Below are 23,813 nucleotides of genomic sequence, written 5' to 3'. Positions count from 1 at the left end.
TATTCGAGTAATTACATCATATATACCGTCATTTAAAGAAGACACGGATTCTTTGGTTTGTCATCCTTTATATAATCGCGATGCAGCGTGATCTTCTCTTAATTATGTACGTAATAGTTGATGTGCAATTGGGGCCATACATTAGCACAAACTTAAGAAGAGGGGTTTATAATAAATAAATAAATATATATATATAAATATATAAATATATATATATATATATATATATATATATATATATTATTGAGACGGATAAGACTTATTATTCACAAAAACGTTACTATTTCATGTCCCATTTACAGCACTGCACTTGGTAAAGTGCACAATGTAAGCAGCTAAAGCATGCATAACAAAACTAGAAGACAATGATGTGACTTTTCTACAAAACAGAAATTCGCAATTAACACAGAGATGCAATTTACTTTCAGTTGGAATATGTTTTGCAATCGTGATAATGAAATCCATCATCCCCGACAATATTCAATGTACAAACAATCATCATCATCATCATCATCATCATCATAAATCGCTTTCGATCATCATCGGCGAAAGCAAAACGATATAGGAAAGAAGAAACATATTCCAGCAGTCACACGACGTTCTTTATCCTTTTATTTTTTTTTGTCCTTATATGTTCTAAGATATTGTCATCAAAAAGGACAGTCTTATGTAATAAAACGAATGATCGACCTCGTATATAGTGGACACTGTAATACAGGGTGTCCCAAAAGTCCTGCAACAGTCAAATGTCTGGAAAACATAAGCTTTTTGAAGAAAAAGTTTCAAATAAAAGTTGTAGGGCTTCAAGTGACGCAATAAATAGTGACGTTACAGTAGTGTGACCAATAGCATTATTAAGGCCATGGAAAATTTAATAATGCTATTTATAATTACAGTATTATTACTACTTAAAGCCTTACAATTTTTATCCGAAACATTTGTCTCAACAAACCTTTGTTTTCGAGATATTTAACAGAATTTTTGGGACATTCTGTATAAGTATTGTATCAAATACATTGTGTTAATAAAATTCGAGAGGACACGGGCTACAGAGGAACGTCAATCCATGTCTCTCAGATAGGGAATAGTAATCTTTTCAAGCAAGCAAAGGCTTCGCGCAATACATCCGAGGCCAGGATATATGATTATTAGGGACATCGTTAATCTTTTAGCGTGTGTATCTGTATCGTGTATCGTGTCTATGTGTGTGTTAGTGTGTAGGATTGTTTGTTAGACAGAACTTACTTATGTTAGTAAGTAAGATTAGGGTTGGGGCCTAGGACAGGTCGTCGCCGCCCCGCGGATACGACAGTCATCGAGCCACGTATTGTCCCCCCATCATATCTACGGGCAACAACAAGTATCGTTTAGTTTGCGCAGAAAATAAAAAGTGTATTATTATTTAAAAAAAAAATAAAAAAAGGAAAGGGAAGAATCGCCGTTCATTCATATCGAAACGTTGCCTAATATGTTAATTATCCTGGTCAGTTAGTCGGGTTTTCGAGGAGAATGCTAAAAACATCTCACTTCGTAGGATAAATAATTAACAGAGATGGAGAATTTATTTTCTGCACAAATCAAAACCTTCCTAAACTCTCAATATAAAATACAACTGTCCGTCCTGAGTTTCTGTTTATATCTACCTTGTGCTCTCAATTATTCAGAATAACAGCTCAGAGGTATCGTTAGCCACAATCAAACGTTTGTATTTTTCTGTCTTAAATCGTTTGTAAGAACGATGAAATTTCCTGTAAGCAACTGTCAAAAGACTTTATTGCAGCCTGAACAAAATATATAATTGCAGTTAATTATTTATTTTTAGATATCTGCCTCTTTTCTTATATTATTACATTTTTATATAAAATTATCTATCAAGTGGGCAGTGAAAATTGCAAAGTTTCCTTCTGCATCGGCGTTCGCGTTTTTGCGACAAAGGCCGACTCAGAGAAAAAACTATGGATTAAAATGTATCATCAGGCAATCAAGTATGATATTAATAATGAATGATGAATGAAATCAAGCGACATAGAGCCATACTTTGATAAGTAAGATCATGTTTCTCGCTGCAATTAATCGTTTTAACGTACAGTTATCGTGACATAATGCAAATCTGACATGTTTTCAACTTTAACACATTTAGCAGAGAGTAGTTCACGTTATTCGAATCGATATCAAACACGGAAACATATATATATATATATATATATATATATATATATACATATATAAAGAAAAACAGCGCACAATGTATGTTGAAAACCTGCCAGAGTCTCGAAGAAACTCAGATGTGAAGCACACAAATGCGTAAATCGTATTACTTCTCTCCTCTATGTTACACAAATGATTCGGCGAGATCGAAGAATGCGGCGCGGCTCGGCCAACGACTCACCATGATCCTGGCTCATCGACACCACCGCCGGACTCGTGCTCGCGCTATTCGCAGCGGCGACATTCGTGTTGGTCCCCTCGTCGGCCGTCCTCTTGAAGAAGTTGTGTTGGAGCGCGTAATACGGCGTCACCCTCGTCTTCGGATCAAAGTCCAGCATCCGCACGATTAGGTCTTTGAACTTGAGATAGTCGGACATCGAATGACCGGGCTCGCCTATCCTTCTGCCACCCGGGCCGCCGCTCTCGACACCTAGAATATCGTGCAAGCGCCTCGTGCCCGGAGGTTTGTATTTTTTACCGTCCTTGGACTTTTTCAGCACGTACGAGCCATCCGTGGGGACTTTGTCAAAGTACTTCCGCGCCTTGTGCGCTTGGTCCAATATGTGTTTTGGCGGCATTCCTAGTACTTCTACGATTTTGTTCATTTGATCGACCTGCAAATCATACAGAATCTCTTTATATTGTCAAAGTTCATTTGTCATTGTCATTGCGCGAATATGGCCGGTAAAATCCGATAGCGTCTCGTGCCATTGATGAGATTTATCGAGAGCTATGGATTTTTGGATTAAACAGAACACGCGTAACAATTGGGTTTTTGGGTTCGTTTTTATTACCTCATTGGCCCCACTAAACAAAGGTTCTCCCGTGTGCATTTCTACTAAAATACATCCCAGACTCCACATGTCTATCGCGAGGTCATAAGGTATTCCTAATAGAACTTCTGGTGATCTGTAGAACCTGGATTGAATATACTGGTATATCTACAAACACAGGAAAAAAAGAAGAGAAGCAAATGAGACGGTTCGAGGAACAACTCCGAGAACAGGGCTAAGGGTTAATTAACGTCTTTTTATAAGATACCCACTCTTTGTCCAAGTTGACACGAACTACCAAAGTCGACTATCTTTATCGCACTTCGTTTGGGATTGCATAAAAGGATGTTTTCGGGTTTCAGATCACAGTGAATGATGTTCAATTCCGGTGTAGACAGGAACAAGAGGGCAGTACACAGTTGCTGTGCAAACTTTCTTGTCAGATTTAATGACACTCCTCGGAAATTCGTATTTCTAAGTAGGTCATACAGATTATACGACAGCAGCTCGAATACCAGACATAAGTGATTCCGCCACATAAAATGCCTCTTCAGTTTAACTGTAATCGAGAGAAAGAAGAAGGTATTAGACGTTGCACGCGTCAAGAATATTCATACAAAGTGTCCCGTAGAAAAATGCTGAAACTAATCAGCTGTCATTTTTTAATGCATGCAGTTATTGAGAAAACAAAAATTGTGTTGGAAAGAGGAAAGTTTGCAGTTTTTAATGGATATATAAATAAAATGTTTGTGTATACCAGTTTATTTTATTGATACAAAGTAAAAATGCTAATAATCACAAAATTACATAAACTAATAATAAATACTTTCAACAGTGCCAGATTTAATAGCAGCTATTAAAAGAATCGCCAATAACATTAAAAATGACAAAAAATGTAGTTTTCGTAAAACAACAGACTTTTGTACAAATTCAAATGGTGCGGCACTTCAAAGATATTCATCATTAGTTTACATATGAGATTATTAGCACTTTTTTCATTACTTTTTTTCAATAAAATAAAGTGGAGTACAAACATTTTATTTATATCCATTAAAAATGCAGATTTTTCTCTTTCAATATAATTTTTGTTTTCTCAATAACTGCATGCATTAAAAAATGACAGCTGATTAGTTTCAGCATTTTCCTATGGGACATGTATGTATGTGTGTGTGTGTGTGTACATATAAAATACACAATGCTTATATTTCTCGTGAGTATACCTATATAATACTTGTTGTCGGTATCCGCTCTGTTCATCATTTCCAATAGCCTAACTTCGATTTGCGCTTGATTTAGAAAAGGCTTCTTGTTCTTGATGATTTTTATTGCCACTTGCGTCTGCTCTTCGTGGTCAAACGCTTTCACTACTTGGCCAAAACTGCCTTTACCTGTAAAACAAAAAATGTTAGAAAACTATAGAATAAATGATTACCTTTACAAAATAATATACAAGTATTTAAAAAGAAAATAATATATATGTATAGTATATGAAAATTTACTAATATACCATTTTCGTTTTTAATTTGTACACTGAAAAAAATTTGTTAACTTGACTAAACTTTTCAACTAAATTACTACTTTGTTAATTGAACATATATTAGTATTCAAGTAAAATATACATTTTGTTAGATTTAATTTAAATATTTTTTATACAATATGTTCAATTAACAAAATATTAGTTGAAAGATTTAGTCAAGTTAACCAATTTTTTTCAGTGTATATATTTAATATATTTCGTTAGGAAAAAATATACGCAAAATCTTACGAGAAGTAAAACATCGATACATAATTTTTTACATACCTAATTTAAAAATATCTCATGTCATCAATTATTCCGATATTGTTCGTGTGCTCAAATTATATAACTCCTTTCCAGTCTTTTCTTACCTATTAATGAATCGATCTCGTATCGATCGAGGAACTTTTCCCCATTCTTGATAATATAATCGTGATTATCGTCGTCCCAGCCATCGTTGTAAAGTTTCCTCTCCTTTTTATGCGAACCATCCTCTCCTTGCATCTGCTGTGCTCTCCTTTTCTTCTTCGCATAGTAAACCTGGAAAAGAAATCGATGTAAGCAATCGTTGCAAAATTCCTTAATAAAATTCTGCGAAAAGATATCCAAAATGTGAGAATAAAAATATTCAATTATCATATGATAAACTAAATAATTTTATAAATACAACAGCCTATATTATATTATATTATATGTCGCACATGATTACGTAATATTTTTCTATTTTATTTCCCTTATTTTTAATCACAACTCGAATTTTCTTCTCAACATCATTTATTATTAAAAAACGCTCTAATATTTATTATAAAAAAACTGTTTTATTGCATCATATAAAAAATGATAATTAACTCTAATTAGCACGTTTATAATCAAAATTCGAACAATCGATCGAACGTTCGTCTACGCTGATCAATCAATCAATCAATCAGACTAAAAGATGAGATAAAAAATTTTTAGATTTTAGAAAAATTTTTAGAGATATAAATTCATTTTAAATAAAATAAAGATAATTTTGTTTTAAATATATCTGGATAAAGGATAAAATAATATAATGATTCATTTAGATAATAATTTTTAAGACTGCTTATATAAACATAGTTATAAAAAAATGAAAATTATAAAAGGGATATAAAAATATATGTATTCATATTTTTATTTATAAATTTTTATCGCTTACTACTTAAATTCTACTATTTAAGTATTTTTTTATGTGCTACAATTCTGAATCAAAATTCTTCTAGATAATTTAGTAAAGTAGTAATTTAGTAATTTAGTAATAATACTTTTTTTCATCTAAGATGCAGATATAGATAGAGAGTACACATTTTTATTATTTATCTAAAGATAAGACAACGTCAAAATTTTATCTAGATATATTCATATTTTTATAAATTTGTATCGCTTACTACTCGAATTCTACTATATAAGTATTTTTTATATGCTATATGATTCTAAACCAAAATTATCTGAAAATTATAATTTAGTAAAGATAATACTTTTTTTCATCTAAGATGCAGATATATATAAATAGTACATATTTTTATTATCTATCTAAAGATAAGATTTATCTAGATGATCATCTATATAATTTTATTTAGATAACAGCAAACACTGCTCGCACAGGTAGACCTTAGTAGAGGTCCATGACGTTTCGCGAAAGAGAGAGAGAGAGAGAACGCTTGTCCGATCGATTCGCTTATATTTTTCACGACGTATATAAATCCGCGGTTATGCCGCCTTATTCGCCTGAAAAGCACGCCCTGGTCAAAATGCCGTCACGATTATCCACCCTCTCTCATCCCTCTCTACCTCCCTTCCCACCCTCTCCGCCTCCGTGTGTGTTTCTCTCGCTCTCCTCCTAAAAAGCGTCATATTCGCCGTAAATATCCCTCGTCTAGGAAGGTGAAAGGATGGCGCGCGACGAGAGGGTGGATGAAGGGTGGAGGGAGTCGAGAGCGAAAAGGGCGCAGAATCCGATCTGCCGCCTCGTCCGGGAATCGATATGCTCGCGAGACCACGTGAAAACCATGCCGTGCGAAAGCCGATAGGAGACCAGACTCTCCTCGGGAGTCTCTCGAAGAAGAGATGCTTCTTCTCCATCCGGATGAGATGAAGAAGGGAGAATTGAACATTGGACGACGATGACACGGCATCCAGATTTGGGCGAAGAACCCTGCACCAAATGGGATTTTTTGTGTGGATGTGCCTCCTTTTTTTCTTCATACATTGTAGCTTATTTGTTCAGCAATCATGAGAGAAGACCAGCTGATCTTATCAAGATTCAATTTTATATAATTACTACTCTCTAAGTTTCTTGGAGTGAAAACTGAACAATCTCATTCCAAAAGAGTGGAATTTTATCCAAAAAGAGTGAGATTGCACTCTTTTGGAGTAAAATTCCACTCTGAACAATCTCATTCCAAAAGAGTGGAATTCTACCCCAAAAGAGTGAGATTGCACTCTTTTGGAATGAGATTGTTCAGTTTTCATTCCAAGAAATTTAGAGAGTAGGTTTTTGAATCTATATAAAATCCTAGAGAAAATCCTAGATTGAATTCTGATAGTCAGCTGATTTTCTCACAGCTCATCTTACCAAGATTCAATTTTATATAATTAGTAGATTTTTTAATCTATATAAAATCCTAGATTTTAAATTCTGGTAAAATCAGCTGTTTGACACGGCATCGAGATTTGGGCGAAGAACCCTGCACCAAATGGGATTTTTTGTGTGGAATTGCCTCCTTTTTTTCTTCATACATTGTAGCTTATTTGTTCAGCAATCATGAGAGAAGACCAGCTGATCTTATCAAGATTCAATTTTATATAATTACTACTCTCTAAGTTTCTTGGAGTGAAAACTGAACAATCTCATTCCAAAAGAATGGAATTTTACCCCAAAAGAGTGAGCTTTTGGAATAAGATTGTTCAGTTTTCATTCCAAAACTGAACAATCTCATTCCAAGAGTGGAATTTTACCCCAAAAGAGTGAGATTGCACTCTATTGGAATGAGATTGTTCAGTTTTCATTCCAAGAAATTTAGAGAGTAGGTTTTTGAATCTATATAAAATCCTAGAGAAAATCCTAGATTGAATTCTGATAGTCAGGTGATTTTCTCACAGCTCATCTTACCAAGATTCAATTTTATATAATTAGTAGATTTTTTTAATCTATATAAAATCCTAGATTAAATTCTGGTAAAATCAGCTGTTTGACACGGCATCCAGATTTGGACGAAGAACCCCGCACCAAATGGGATTTTTTGTGTGGAATTGCCTCCTTTTTTTCTTCATACATTGTAGCTTATTTGTTCAGCAATCATGAGAGAAGACCAGCTGATCTTATCAAGATTCAATTTTATATAATTACTACTCTCTAAGTTTCTTGGAGTGAAAACTGAACAATCTCATTCCAAAAGAGTGGAATTTTATCCCAAGAGAGTGAGATTGCACTCTTTTGGAGTAAAATTCCACTCTGAACAATCTCATTCCAAAAGAGTGGAATTCTACCCCAAAAGAATGAGATTGCACTCTTTTGGAATGAGATTGTTCAGTTTTCACTCCAAGAAATTTAGAGAGTAGGTTTTTGAATCTATATAAAATCCTAGAGAAAATCCTAGATTGAATTCTGATAGTCAGCTGATTTTCTCACAGTTAATCTTACCAAGATTCAATTTTATATAATTAGTAGATTTTTTAATCTATATAAAATCCTAGATTAAATTTTAATAAAATCAGCTGTTTCCTCACAGCTGATCTTACCAAGATTCAATTTTATATAATTAGTAGATTTTTGAATCTATATAAAATCCTAGATTAAATTCTGATAAAATCAGCTGTTTCCTCACAGCTGGATCTTACCAAGATTCAATTTTATATAATTAATAGGTTTTTGAATCTATATAAAATTCTAGATGAAATCCTAGATTGAATTCCGATAAAATCAGCTGAAATTCAATTTCATCTAGAATCTTATGTAGCTTCAAGAATCCCATACTAATTATATAAAATTGAATCTTGATAAGATCAGCTGGTTTTCTCATGTTTTAACTTATGACCTGCTGAACAAAAATGTAATAAGCTCGTAAGCTATTTATAATAAATAGTTACTGATTTACAGCCAGTAAAACACCAAAAAATTTGAGCTCTACGAGTTGTTTGACTATGACTATAACTCAGTACTATCCAATATTTAGCATTACATCAATTACATATTTTGTTCGGCAGAACATAATTTAACAACATATAAAAAAAAAAGTCAATTTCACTAAAAGTTAAAATCCTACACTGAAACAAAAATTTGTTAATTTCACTAAATCTTTCATAACTAAATTACTATTTTGTTAATTGAACATATATTAGTTTTTAAGTCAAATATACGTTTTGTTAGATTTAATATGTTACACATTTAAAATATTTTTATATGTTTAATTAACTAAATAATTTTAGTTAAAAGGTTTAGTCAAGTTAACAATTTTTTTTCAGTGTAGGTACATATTTGTAGTCCACTAAAATTAAACTTGAAAAGGACAAAATTTCATAAAAATTAGGAACAAGCTGAATTTGTGTGAAGACCATTATTTCGATGTTCTAATAAAAGTACCCTTAATTTCAGCCAGAGGGATAAATTTTAGTTTTTGCCATTATCTCGAAAACTATCAATTTTTCGAGAAAAATAGCTATTATCAAAATTGTAGCTCATAAAATTCCTTACAAAAAAGGTTATTATACTTGTTTTCATACAACTAATCGTTTTTGAGTAAAACGTACGATAAAGTTTAGAATTTTTCTGCACCTCTTAAAGAAGTGCTTCAGCTGGCTCCTAATTTTCATGAAGTCAAAGTCTAGTTTTACTGGACTATTTGATGCAGGCTCCTTTTCGAAAACCAGGAATGGAGAAGGCGAAAAAATCCCCCTCGCGAATCGGGCGGGATCGAGGTGGTTGTTTCGGCGCTCTGGCGCGCCTCCATCCGCACCACCCGGGTCATCGACACGGTGATGGTCAGTGCTGTATCGGCGTCTAGTTACTCTATTTCGGCATCGATTGTGTGTATCCCCTGCGGTCGAAGAAGGGTATACGAGAAAGGCACCTATTCGCCGCGACGCGACTAATGAACCCTCTCTTTCTCTCGATATGCCCGGGAGAGGTCTCTCTTCCAACACTTTCCGGAAGAGAATCGTCTCCCTCCTGCTAGTCCCCTTGGACGACGGACTTATTTTTGACTTCGACACTACGTGTCAGCTCAATTATTTATAAAAGGAACAGACAGGACGAAAATCTTCCTCCTATCTCGTTGCTTATTGTTGCAAAGCCGAAGAAACACGTTCGAATAATTCATACCTCTTACAAGAACGTGAAAAGTGCCGAGGAAAATTAAACATTTTTTATTACGATGTGCGATACATTTATTAAAAGAGTTTCCGATAATTAATTAGCTTCTTGAGACTCGTATAATGAAAAATTTGTGAGATGACGTTTTTGACAGTTCGTGTGCTGATGAACCTTCGTACGTAAATTAGATTTTATTAAGTAAGTATATTGAAAAGTCTTATATTTTAAGTGTTTTTTAAGAAATAATATTTCTTGCAATTTATTAAAACTAATAATTTATATATGTATATTAATATTATAAAATATATATTTAATAATAATGTATTACATATTTTGGATATTAAAAATAAATTAATAATAATGTATTATTTATTATAAAAATAAATCTTAAAGATAAAAAGATATAGATTGATATTGCTTTCACGGTTTTCATGAAAAATGTTCACCACAGTATTTCTGTCGTTAATTCATAAATACGATTGCTCGAAATATAATTTCCAAGCTATTTTAATTTATGGCGAGGTCTTCCATCCTTTGGCGGGTGGAAGTAACTCTCTGAGAGAAAGAGAGTTTCCCGTTCCTTATGCACGCCATAGAATTTTAGAATTAAAGCATTCGAGACACCCTCATCTGAATAAATGGCATTTCTTCCTTTTTAATTTAGGACGGTTCTCTCCCCGGGAGCTGAAGTCGGTTTGATCCCCACGTGGGATCGAAAACGTCAAACTTTTTCGGTCTGTCGCGAGCGAAACAATATATATTCATCGAGGCGTCGGTGAAACATCCGGTTTTAACTTCTAATTAGTCATAGACGCGGTTCTTCCAAGGTGAAGTGACCTCATTTCGCGCCGCAATGTGGGTTAGTCATATGGAATATCGGGAATTTAATTCGCGAACTTCCTCGAACTTCTTCTCCATCTTCAGAGACGCAAGATTTTTCGATCGAACCGTTTTTTCACCCGATAATACGAAAAGTCACGTGACACTTGACCTACCGCAGTCGAGGACGACGGGTCTCGTAGAAAAAAAAAACTTGTACATTAATTCATATCTTAATTTCGAAAAGAGAAGTCGAGCGAGAATCGAATCGACTCCTAATTAAAGCTCGTGGAAACTCCATCGCTTTGATTAAAATCAAAAATCCCCATAAAAAATTGCTGAAACTAATCAGCTGTCATTTTTTAATGCATACAATTATTGAGAAAACAAATTGTGTCGTAAAGATAAAATGTTCGCGCACCAGTTTATTTGATTGAAAAAAGTGTTAATAATCGTATATGTAAACTAATGATAAATATTTTCGAAAAGTGCGAAAACCATTAACAATTTGTAGAAAATTCTGTGGTTTTACGAAAACTCGTAAAAGCTTATTCTAACATCTCATTTTCAATGTTACTGATGATTCTGCTATCAAATCTGGCGCATTGTTAAATATATTTATCATGTGATTATCAGCACTGTTTTCATTACTTTTCATCAATAAAATAAACATTTTCTAGACTTTCCTCTTTCTAACACAATAATTTTTCTTTTCAATAACTGCATGCGTTAAAAAATGACAGCTGATTGGTTGGAGCCTTTTCCTATGGGACATCCTGCATTATTTAATAGACGGAGAAGACCAAGTGTGCGCCTTATTATCGTAGAGACCAAGATTCGTTGATGCCGGGTAAAAGGCGATGTGATGTGTCAACCGAATCGCATCATCAGCCTTCGATTCGGTTTCGCTGGCGCGTGTAGAAAAAAAATGCGTGAAACCGGTATGGACCAACGCGAAATTTGCCGAAGCAAAGCCTACCTATACGGATTTCATTGTCGTGTCTGTTCGCGAGCAGCATCGGAGGACGCCCGACCAGGTGATGACGACCCACCCTTCCAGTCCCTCCGATCACTGGAACTTCCGTTTGCTCTTTTTCGCTCCGTCTCTTTCTCTCGTCTTCCTCGACCTAGCTTGACTATAGCAATACGACACCGGCGAGAAAGATGAATACATGGCCAGGGACGGACACCTCTTTGGAATATCGAAAAATTGTGTCTGCGCGAATTTTCATTCATCGTGCACAAAGCAAGACGGAAATGCACAACAGTGTTGCGTAATGCACTGAAAAAAAATTTATCGAGTTCGAATAAATATTTGTAATATTTCAATACTGCTTTATAAATAATTGATTTGAAACCAATAATATTGATGTGATATATGTCAAAAATAGATGTATTTAATGTAAGAAAATCCTTTTCAAAACAGAAAAGTAATAAATATTATTTAATTAATAAATATTTATATATTAATATATATAACAATTTTTTTCAGTGTATAAATTTTGTATAATATAAATTAAGAAATTATTATTAGTCTTATAAAATATTGATTTTATAAAATCAGAAAAAGCTCATCAAATTGACTCTGAATCAAGGATCCTGGATCCTCGCCGCAGCTATGTTAGATTGTGACGTCAGAGGCGAGAAAACACATGCTAAATATTCTCGCGTGCCATTTTTAAATAAAAAGATATTTCGATAAAACATTACTTCAGATGGCTTTAGCACACTTTTGAAATAATCCAAAAATTATCCTTTTCCCTTCATAATCAATCAACAACTGTAAAATGACATCTCTGACATGCGCAGTCATTCCGTATGACAAAGTCTGGCATCACGATCATTTTACGGTTGCTGAAAAATAGTTTTCAGTCTATTAAGATAGTTGTAGTGTTGCTTCATCAAAATATGTTATTATATCTAAAAATGGCACGCAAGAATTTTCATCCTGTATTTTCTCGCCTCTAACGTCACAATCCAACATGGATCCAACTTAATCAAAGTATTCGTTAATCGAATATAATTTTTTTATAAATTGTAAATGAAGGCTCGAGATGAAAAATAATTTTGCACAGAAACATTTTACATTGTGTGGCAAAAATAAGCAAAGAGAAACGCGATAAAAGTAAACGAAGCGTAAGAAATCCCATCGCGTTTTCTCTTTTCTCTTCAGTACGGAGGAAAAATCCGATTTAAGCGTATACGCATTTAATAATTATTCTCGGTGTACCTTCTTGTCAAATTTGTTGACACATGTTGTCATACGTACATCGTAATTTGACATATGTGCAATAAAGTTCAAAGAATGGGGAGAAAATACACTTTGTACACGATTGGCACCTCCAGTTTCTGCCTTCCTGTCTCTTTTCCTGTCTCGCGTCATCCTTCTTCGCGCACGGTCCCTCCTTCTCTCTCGTTTCTGTTGCTATGCGCGAGTGCACAAGACCGGCCCCATATGCGGCACGACGTTCATTAGCTCCACCGAAAGCAGCACCCAGGACCACTCGTGCGAGCGAGGGAAAAGGAGAAAGAGGTGTGCTACACCGTCGTTAAGGGGAAATCGATTCCAAATTACGAAATCTGCCACAAGAATTGGCACGATAATAGGAGGGCACACTCCATACACCCACTTTACTGAAAGTCCTCTTCCTGCGGGAAGAGTAACGTCAGCACGAGTGCATCCTCGTCAGTGTTTGCTGTTATCCAAATAAAATTATATAGATGATCATCTAGATGAAATTTGCGCGTCATCTTTTATCTTTATGTAGATAATAAAAATATGGATTACTTATATCTGCAGCTTAGAAGAGTAACGTCAGCACGAGTGCATCCTCGTCAGTGTTTGCTGTTATCCAAATAAAATTATATAGATGATCATCTAGATGAAATTTGCGCGTCATCTTTTATCTTTATGTAGATAATAAAAATATGGATTACTTATATCTGCAGCTTAGATGAAAAAAAAGGTATTATCTTTAGTAAATTATCTAGAATAATTTTCAGATAATTTTGGTTCAGAATCATAGCACGTAAAAAGAATTTAAGCAGTAAGCGATAAAAATTTATAAATAAAAATATGAATATATCTAAATAAAATTTTGGCGTCGTCTTATCTTTATATACAATAGATAATAAAAATATGTATTATCTATATTTGCATCTTAGATAAAAAAAAGTATTAGATATCTTTACTAAATTATCTAGAATAATTTCCAGATAATTTTCGTTCAGAATCATAGCACATAAAAAAAATTTAGTAAACGATAATAATTTATAAATAAAAATATGAATACATATATTTTTATATCCCTTTTATAATTTTCATTTTTTTTATAACTGTGTTTATATAAGCAATCTTAAAAATTATTATCTAGATAAATCGCCATATAATTTTATTTTTTATCTATATACTTAAAACAAAATCATCTTCGTCTTATCTGAGATGTATTTACATATTTTTATCTCATCTTTATCTAGTTAATTTATCTTTATTTAACTAATTTTTTTAGCGGATTAGATCGAGAGTTCATCGTAAAAGTTGAAATCGAAAGAGATTTTTTTATGCAGGTCCTTTTATAGCCGATCTTGGAAGAAGAGTAGCGATTAGCTCGTTTTGAGAAGTAACTGATTAGTGCGTTTTTTCTTTTTCGCATTTAAATCACGAATAAGTTTCATTAATTGTAAGTAGATTTTTGCTCCGCGAAATCTTGAAAGATTTGAGACGTTGAAAAATGTCTCGAAAGATACAAAGTCGGATTAAATTATTTCGCAAGGGTTTCTTTTTCACTTGGGAGAAGTTAATTACATAGTATATTAATGGCACAAATAATCCTTTTATTTTCTCAACAAAATTTAGACTTAAAATATAAATTAAATTAAAATATTCATATATATGTAAGGAAATAAAAATAAGATCTCGAATATTTTATCATAAAAAAGGGCTTAGAATTTTAAGCTTGAATGAAAAATGTTTAGAGCTAATGCAAAAAAAATTAAGAAGCACAATATTTTCTAAAATAATTAAAAAAAGAAAGTTTGTCTCTAAAATATTTTAAATTCTCAATTAAAATTATTTTTTAAAAATAGTGAGAGAAATCTAGAAAAATAATTTATAAAATATTAAAAAAAAAACAATTCAAATTCTCTATTAAAATTATAAAAAAAAAGTACATAAAATACAATTGTTCTGAAAAAAATGGCAAAACTTCGAAATTACACACACGCAGATGACTTATTAAGGTATATTATTAGACATCAGCATCATTCCTGTTATTGAGTCACACAGTTAGTAAGCGACAGCGAGTTTAACGGGACGGACTCAATCTCTCTTTCTCCTCGAACAAAACGGAATTTTCCCGAACTTTTCCGCTTAATGAACTTCCGCGTTTGCGTATAGGTACGCGATTCTTGTTCACAATAAAGGGATAAATCTCAACGAGCTATTTATAAATCGCATTCGGCAATACACAGTTCGTGCATGTCATATACAATGTACAGTGACGATCCGTTTATTTTAGAATCCTTTATTTCAAGTAGTTGTCCTTTGGATTTATTCAATTTTTCAAAACTCAATTTTATACTTTATTTTAAAAAATTATTTTATTCTTTTTATTTAAAAATTTTTTTAATAAAATTTATTTTATTAAAAAAATTTTTGCCCTTTATTATTTATTTAGCACAGAGAGAATTTTCTCTTAGAATTTGTCTTGAAAATCAGAGTAATCGTGGGACAATATGATATCGGAAGAATTTTATAAGAGCTTCTCTGATTATATATGTAATATTTACTACAATAAAAATATTAATATTCCGCAATAAAGATATAAAATATTTAATTAATTTTACTATGTGCATAGTAAAATTTATTATGTATGTATTAATAGTTTTTATTATATTATATTTTATTATATTAATATAATTTGTTATATTAATATAACACGACTATCATGATTTTTAGGGTAAATTCTAAGAGAAAAAAAATTCTCTTCTAGTATTAACATATGAAAAGTGTTGTGCTTAGATAATTTTAAAATTAGCTAGATAAAAATGAGATAAATGTAAATTTATAGATAAGATTAAGATTTTGTTTTAAATATTTTTGGATAAAAGATAAAATTATATGGTGATTCATATAGATAATTTTCTAGATAATATTTTTGAAGACTGCTTATGTAAACGCAGTTATAAAAAAATTTTAATTATAAAAGAGATATAAAAATATATGTAATCATATTTTTATTTATATAAATTTTTATCGCTTACTACTTAAATTCTATTGCATCTTATGTACCTTTTTTTTTTATAATTTTAATAAAGAATTTGAATTGTTTTTTCTAAAATATTTTATAAATCATTTTTCTAGATTTCTCTTACTATTTGTAAAAATAATTTTAATTGAGAATTTAAAATATTTTAGAGACAAACTTTCAATGTTTTAATTATTTCAGAAAATACGTTTCAAACCATAAGAATATATAGACTTCGGATAGTCACAGATTTATTTTTTTTTTTGCTCGTAGACTGATCGTTAAACTTATTTGGAAACACGTTGAAACGATACCCTAAAATTTTCAGATTTCCCGTGAATTTTCTCTCAGAAAATATGGTCGCCGTACGTATCATCCATAGTGTGTATACATACATACTGCTACTACGTTTCTTTTTTTTCTAATTTTAATAAAGAATTTGAATTTTTTTTTTCCAAAATATTTTATAAATCATTTTTCTAAATTTCTCTCACTATTTGTAAAAATAATTTTAATTGAGAATTTAAAATATTTTAGAGACAAACTTTCAAATGTTTTAATTATTTTAGAAAATACGTTTCAAACCATAAGAATATATAGACTTCTGATAGTCACAGATTTACTTTTTTTTTTGCTCGTAGACTGATCGTTAAACTTATTTTGGAAAACGTTGAAACATATATCCTAAAATTCAGATTTTCCCGTAAATTTTCTCTCAGAAAATATGGTAGCCGTACGTATCATACATAGTGCGTATACATACATACTGCTACTACGTTTCTTTTTTTTCTAATTTTAATAAAACATTTGAATTGTTTTTTCTAAAATATTTTATAAATCATTTTTCTAAATTTCTCTCACTATTTGTAAAAATAATTTTAATTGAGAATTTAAAATATTTTAGAGACAAACTTTCAATGTTTTAATTATTTCAGAAAATACGTTTCAAACCATAAGAATACATAGACTTCTGATAGTCACAGATTTATTTTTTTTTTGCTCGTAGACTGATCGTTAAACTTATTTGGAAACACGTTGAAACGATACCCTAAAATTTTCAGATTTCCCGTGAATTTTCTCTCAGAAAATATGGTCGCCGTACGTATCATACATAGTGTGTATACATACATACTGCGAGGATAGCCGCGCATAAACGCGATCGCATCGTCAGCTGACTGGATGATGACGAGTCGACATAAATTCCGAGTCGGGCGACGTCACGCGCGACAGTTAGCTTTACATTCCGCACGCGCCGCTTTTCCGCCCTGCTTTATCGCAATTTTGTCTACGTCGCGATAATAAAACCTGGCCCGTAAAAATGCCTAAACGCTATTTAACACACGCTGTTGACACGCGCGGTCTGGCGCTCGGCGTTTCCACTTGAGGTTTAAAAAAAAGAGGAAAAAATAAAATATTAAATATATATGTCGATAAATCTTTTTTTTTTTTTTTTTTTTTTTTTTTTTTTTAATTTTTACGGCTTGTTTTATTCTGGATAAAATCCTGTAAGGAGTCTGTCTATGACACGAGTTGCAAATGCATTTTTCTTTAATTTTTAAGTAACAGAGATTGGGATTAAAAAGGTTCCATCTTCCAATTGTCGAATTATATGGAACTTGTAATGAAAAAATTAAATTATCCCGGATTCCGAAAAACTGCTACAAGTATTCATGTCTTTCTGACATTTTCGCCAAGGTGGACCATCCGTAGCGCGAGTTGCGAAATCTTTTTTTTTTTCACTGTCGAAGGAGGATGTTCCCGAGAAAGAGAAAGAGGACGACTACTAATTGTAAGCCGTTATGAATATCCAGCTCGCTAAAACGAACGACGTGCAGGATTTGGAGAATGTAAAGAGGGAGAAGAACTAGAAAAAAAGATAAAGAAAGAATGAGATAAAAGAGATTAGAGAGGACGGTTAGGTAGACAGATAAGAAGGAAAGAATCCGACTCAAAATACCTGGACATTCCTGTATTTCAATGAGAACAATAAGAAAAGCGATTTTTCCTCGTGTATTCAGTTATAAAATTTACATAAAGTAATGAATTTTCTTACTAAAGTTTTTAAAATTTTCTTCTAAAAATAAATGTCTAGAAGAATTGAATTTTTTAAACTAAATCATAAAGCTAATCGCCTTTGGAATAGATTTCTATTTGAGAGAGATTAATTTACTAACACAGTAAGATATATGAAAATATTAAAATAAATAATTCTTTTCTTTCCACCAAATATAATAATAGGCTTCTCCTAATGAAGCCCGAATACTTTTATCTTCCAAGAATATAATTGATTATTTATATTTTAAATAAATTAATAATAAGAAATTTATTGATATATTCGAGTTTTATATGTAATTCAAGTTTATTTATATGTATATATTAATTAAATATATGTATTCATCTAATTTAGTCTTTTTCTATAAATTTTCAAATTAAAGTTTATATATATTATATAGTTCCGCAGAGAATTTTCTCTTAGAATTTATTCTGAAAATCATAGTAATCATGGGACAATATGGTATTGAAAAAATTTTATGAGTTTTTTCTCTGATTAATATTATCCCAATAAAAAATAATATGTACATAGTAAATTAATCGAACATATGTTATATCTTATTGTAGTAGATATTAATTTATTTTTTATTGTACTAAATCTTTTTGAAATCAGAGAAACTCTTACAAAATTTTTATAACACCATATTGTCCTACAATTACCATGACTATATCACTAAATTTCTTTTTTTATTGTCGATTTATTTTAAATATAAATATATAAACTAATGACTTTTTTCATTAATGCAACAATGCTATCAACTTTATAAGCAAATCAAGTTCATTTTCAAGAATAGTGTATTTTTTATCATTTATATATCAAAGACAAAAATGTATGATATTTTTCCAGTTCCATGAAAGGGTTAACGGAACAACGTCCGGAATGACCGCTCTTCGACCCTAAAGAAATAAGAAGCCGATGAGGAGGAGCGAGAAGAAACGTGATCAGGCCTATCAGCCGAGTCATGAATGAAATGACAGACGAAACGAGCGAGAAAGCCAGGCCGTTTCGCGACCTTCCGGAACGTCTCTTTATACGTGCTACTTCTTCCTTCTCTCATCAGCCTCAGCTTCGAGACAGACAGTCGTGGAAGAAGACATAGTCTGGCCAATGATGCATTACAACACGATCGAAGGTAGAAAAATGATAATCTGAACATTTCTGTATCCTTCTTTTAATCGCGATAAATTAAAAAAATAATTAATTAATGATAATTACGTCTGTAAATTAAAATTTTCTTCACCGTTGATGTTTATATTTTCTCTAATTTTTTTAGTATTGTATACGGAGAGATTCTCTCTTAGATAATTTATCCTGAAAATCTCTGAAAGAATTTTATGAGAGTTCCTCTGATTAAATGTTTGTATATATAGTACAATAAAAATATTAATATATACCATAATAAGATATAAAATACGTTCAATTAATTTTACTACGTACATATTACTTTTTATTTTTATTGTGATAATATTAATCAAAGAAACTGATAAAATTCTTCCAATATCATATTGTCCCAGGATTATCAGGGTAAATTTTAAGAGAAAATTTTCTCTGTGTAAAAATTACACATGCAATAAAAATTCATACAAAATCAGGTATGAAAAGGACCTACTTAATAAGAGCCAGACGATTTTAGACCCAACAAAATTGTTTTTAAATTCTTCTTAAATTTTTTCATATTAATTCTATATTTTTATATGAATAATGAAGAAGCGCAGGGTGCAGAAAAGCGTTAGCTCGTACCTGCGACACCGTTTCTGAATCATCGAGCTCGAGCAACGGTCAACGGAAAGTTTCGGCACAGACGACACACAGAGCCGACAAAGACGACAGAAGAGAGAGAAAAAAAAGAAATACAGACAAAGAAAAACCGACGAGGAAGCGCGAGGAAGTCGGGTCCTCTCGAGCGCCGAAATTATCGACAGAGATTAAAAATGAACTTAAATAATTATATAATTAATATATTATTAGCGTTCGTGCTTTTCTTGTTTCGCGATGAATTTCGGAAAATCGCGAAGAACGAGGCGTTAATTTATCAAAGCGCCAGGATGATAAATTAGAGTCCTTTCTCTTCTTTCGCATCTCATTCCTTCTCTCTTTCATCCCCTCGCGGTTGCAACCCCGCTGTATGATTTATCCCGCAACTGACCCCGCGATATATCCTCCAAAAAAAAAAAATATACATATACATTGTCCTCCTAATTAGTAATCGTAAACTTGACTCGCGTTTTTTATTCGGATTTTGCGGGGATTAAAAGATGATCTTAAACGTCCTTGAGAAGTCCGTGATTTCCGTCCTGTTTTATCGACAAAATGTGAGGTTAGGTAAACTATAAATCTATTTATTAGCTATTCAGATCGTTTTTTCCCCGAAATTAGACCGCTTCGCGTTCAAAGAGCGCGTTCAAAGCGCGAAGCGGTCTAATTTCGAATAAAAAACGATCCGTATAACTAATAAATAGATTTATGGTTTATCTAACCTCACAGTTTGTCGATAAAACAGAAAGAAACTTAAATTAGTTTAGAATCCCCTTAATAGCACTCGATATTTCGAGATTTCGAAATGATAAAATAAGAGATACTTTAACGCTGAAACGTCCTTGAGAAGTCTGTGATTTCCGTCCTGTTTTATCGACAAAATGTGAGGTTAGGTAAACTATAAATCTATTTATTAGCTATTCAGATCGTTTTTTCCCCGAAATTAGAACGCTTCGCGTTCAAAGAGCGCGTTCAAAGCGCGAAGCGGTCTAATTTCGGATAAAAAACAATCCGTATAGCTAATAAATAGATTTATGGTTTATCTAACCTCAGTTTGTCGATAAAACAGAAAAAAACTTAAATTAGTTTAGAATCCCCTTAATAGCACTCGATATTTCGAGAGATTTCGAAATGATAAAATAAGAGATACTTTAACGCTGAAACGTCCTTGAGAAGTCTGTGATTTCCGTCCTGTTTTATCGACAAATGTGAGGTTAGGTAAACTATAAATCTATTTATTAGCTATTCAGATCGTTTTTTCCCCGAAATTAGAACGCTTCGCGTTCAAAGTGCGAAGCGGTCTAATTTCGAATAAAAAACGATCCGTATAGCTAATAAATAGATTTATGGTTTATCTAACCTCACAGTTTGTCGATAAAACAGAAAGAAACTTAAATTAGTTTAGAATCCCCTTAATAGCACTCGATATTTCAGAGATTTCGAAATGATAAAATAAGAGATACTTTAACGCTGAAACGTCCTTGAGAAGTCTGTGATTTCCGTCCTGTTTTATCGACAAAATGTGAGGTTAGGTAAACTATAAATCTATTTATTAGCTATTCAGATCGTTTTTTCCCCGAAATTAGAACGCTTCGCGTTCAAAGAGCGCGTTCAAAGTGCGAAGCGGTCTAATTTCGAATAAAAAACGATCCGTATAGCTAATAAATAGATTTATAGTTTATCTACCCTCACAGTTTGTCGATAAAACAGAAAGAAACTTAAATTAGTTTAGAATCCCCTTAATAGCACTCTCGATATTTCAAGAGATTTCGAAATGATAAAATAAGAGATACTTTAACGCTGAAACGTCCTTGAGAAGTCTGATTTCCGTCCTGTTTTATCGACAAAATGTGAGGTTAGGTAAACTATAAATCTATTTATTAGCTATTCAGATCGTTTTTTCCCCGAAATTAGAACGCTTCGCGTTCAAAGTGCGAAGCGGTCTAATTTCGAATAAAAAACGATCCGTATAGCTAATAAATAGATTTATGGTTTATCTAACCTCACAGTTTGTCGATAAAACAGAAAGAAACTTAGATTAGTTTAGAATCCCCTTAATAGCACTCGATATTTCGAGAGATTTCGAAATGATAAAATAAGAGATACTTTAACGCTGAAACGTCCTTGAGAAGTCTGTGATTTCCGTCCTGTTTTATCGACAAAATGTGAGGTTAGGTAAACTATAAATCTATTTATTAGCTATTCAGATCGTTTTTTCCCCGAAATTAGAACGCTTCGCGTTCAAAGTGCGAAGCGGTCTAATTTCGAATAAAAAACGATCCGTATAGCTAATAAATAGATTTATGGTTTATCTAACCTCACAGTTTGTCGATAAAACAGAAAAACTTAAGTTAGTTTAGGATCCCCTTAATAGCACTCGATATTTCGAAATACTTTAACGCTGAAACGCACAACTGTCTCTCTTCTTATCACAGAAGATAAATAATTTTAAAATATGTTTTTCTGAAGAATGAAGAGAATTCTAAGCAAGAATTCTAAAAAACGATCCGTATAGCTAATAAATAGATTTATAGTTTATCTACCCTCACAGTTTGTCGATAAAACAGGAAGGAAACTTAAGTTAGCTTAGAATCCCCTTAAGGGACAGCTAAGTCTATCGTCCACAAAGTTCGGGGTTCCACGGAAAGTTTCGCCCCGAACTCTTTCGGGTTTTCGATCATCGGGAGGAATAGATCGAAGTTTCAAGGACAACAAGGCCGAAAGGAGAGGTAGGAGGAACTCAAACGAGGCCGGCGACTATCGTCATCCCTTTGTGTGCGAACGAAGCCGCCGTCGCGAAATTGACAGAAGGAGAGAAAAAGATATTCGGCCTAAGATTTCAGCTCGAGTAAAATCAGGGCGGACTTTCACGGACGGGCGACACAAAACAAGGAGGCGAACGCACAAGACTACCTCGTCACCCTCTTTTCCTCCCTCATCCCCTCGTCCTCTCCACGCTCGAAAAGAAGCGGTTGTTCGCTTCTTTCCTCGCCGAAGCGACGCATAAAGTAACGCTTAGCTGCACATCAAGCTCATCGAGAGACGGACATTAGAGCGAGATTTTATTTTAACCTATTTAACATCGAATTTCACGAGGTTCTCGTCACCTCTCGCAAAATCGCTCGTCACTCTCTGTCTCCTCTATCTTTCTCTCTCTCTCTCTCTCTCCCTTTTTTTCACTTTAAATAATGCAATGCCGATGGTATCCATACCTTGGTTACATCAAATATATGCTTTCAAAATCTCCATTTTTCCCTTTCTGTCTCTTCTTTTATTAATGATTATACATATAAATATACGTGTGCTTGCACTGAAAAAAATTTATTGAATTCGAATAAATATTTATTTCAATATACTGCCTTATAAATCATTTATTTGAAATTAATAATATCGATTTGATGTAGAAAAATATTTATTAATTTAATGATTTTTTTTCAGTGTGTATATAATCATTAATAAATATTAAAAATTGAATATGTATATACAATAAAATTCACCAAGTTTTTTATATAATCAATTTTTATTATTAATTATAATTTATGATACAGAAAAATGGAAATGTGATAATTTTTTCAACGCGTCCCATTTTATTTAATTTATATAGATGAAAAATTGTTAGAATGCTAAAATATATAAATATATAAATCGACAGATAGAAACAGATACATATTGAAATTTCGATAAAACTGTTATTGAAGATTATCTACGGCAGAAGAGAGAATTATATTTAATATATGAATTAAGACGGATGAGCGAATTGCGTTGTTCTTCTTAAATAAGTGATCGCTCAACCATGAGCTGCTGGAGAAATTGCAAAAATTTTCGATTCTCTTTTCGCTCTATTTAAGTCACTTATTACACCGTATACTTCGTTTTAGCTCGATTCTTTCATATGGGTTTTTAACCACGTTTCCCTATGAATACCCTACGAAACAATACGAAATATTTAATTGCAAGAGATTGAGACCAAGATTTTCATTTTAATCATTTTTATATAATTTTGAAAATGCTCTAATTTATTTATTCCTGAAATGCCTTTTCTTGAATACCTATAGTCCATTTATTTTCATCAAAATTAATCCAACTCGATTTCAAGAGCTATAGATACACCACT

General features: G+C 32.4%; 1 protein-coding gene across 4 annotated transcripts in view; it reads right to left on the bottom strand.

The window, feature by feature from the left end:
* Nucleotides 1-23,813, bottom strand: part of mnb (minibrain) — a 118,022-nt gene that overhangs the window by 8,538 nt on the left and 85,671 nt on the right. For 2 of the 4 annotated variants that reach the window (XM_085483342.1, XM_085483348.1), the window contains exons 4-8: nt 4,869-5,037; nt 4,202-4,369; nt 3,254-3,540; nt 3,003-3,149; nt 2,390-2,822 (exon numbers count right to left, since the gene is read on the bottom strand). In XM_085483342.1, coding sequence (XP_085339468.1) covers nt 2,390-2,822; nt 3,003-3,149; nt 3,254-3,540; nt 4,202-4,369; nt 4,869-5,037 — 1,204 coding nt within the window. Of the gene's footprint in view, nt 1-1,543; nt 1,759-2,389; nt 2,823-3,002; nt 3,150-3,253; nt 3,541-4,201; nt 4,370-4,868; nt 5,038-23,813 lie in introns of those variants that run through there. The other 2 variants (XM_085483356.1, XM_085483353.1) reach the window with 2 other exon arrangements.

Source organism: Nylanderia fulva, unplaced genomic scaffold, assembly GCF_048542155.1.
Source record: "Nylanderia fulva isolate GAGA-0341 unplaced genomic scaffold, ASM4854215v1 Scaffold10, whole genome shotgun sequence".
In the NCBI taxonomy this organism is placed as follows: domain Eukaryota; kingdom Metazoa; phylum Arthropoda; class Insecta; order Hymenoptera; family Formicidae; genus Nylanderia; species Nylanderia fulva.
The sequence above is the reverse complement of the archived record's forward strand: the minus strand, read 5'-3'. Positions and strand labels throughout refer to the sequence as shown.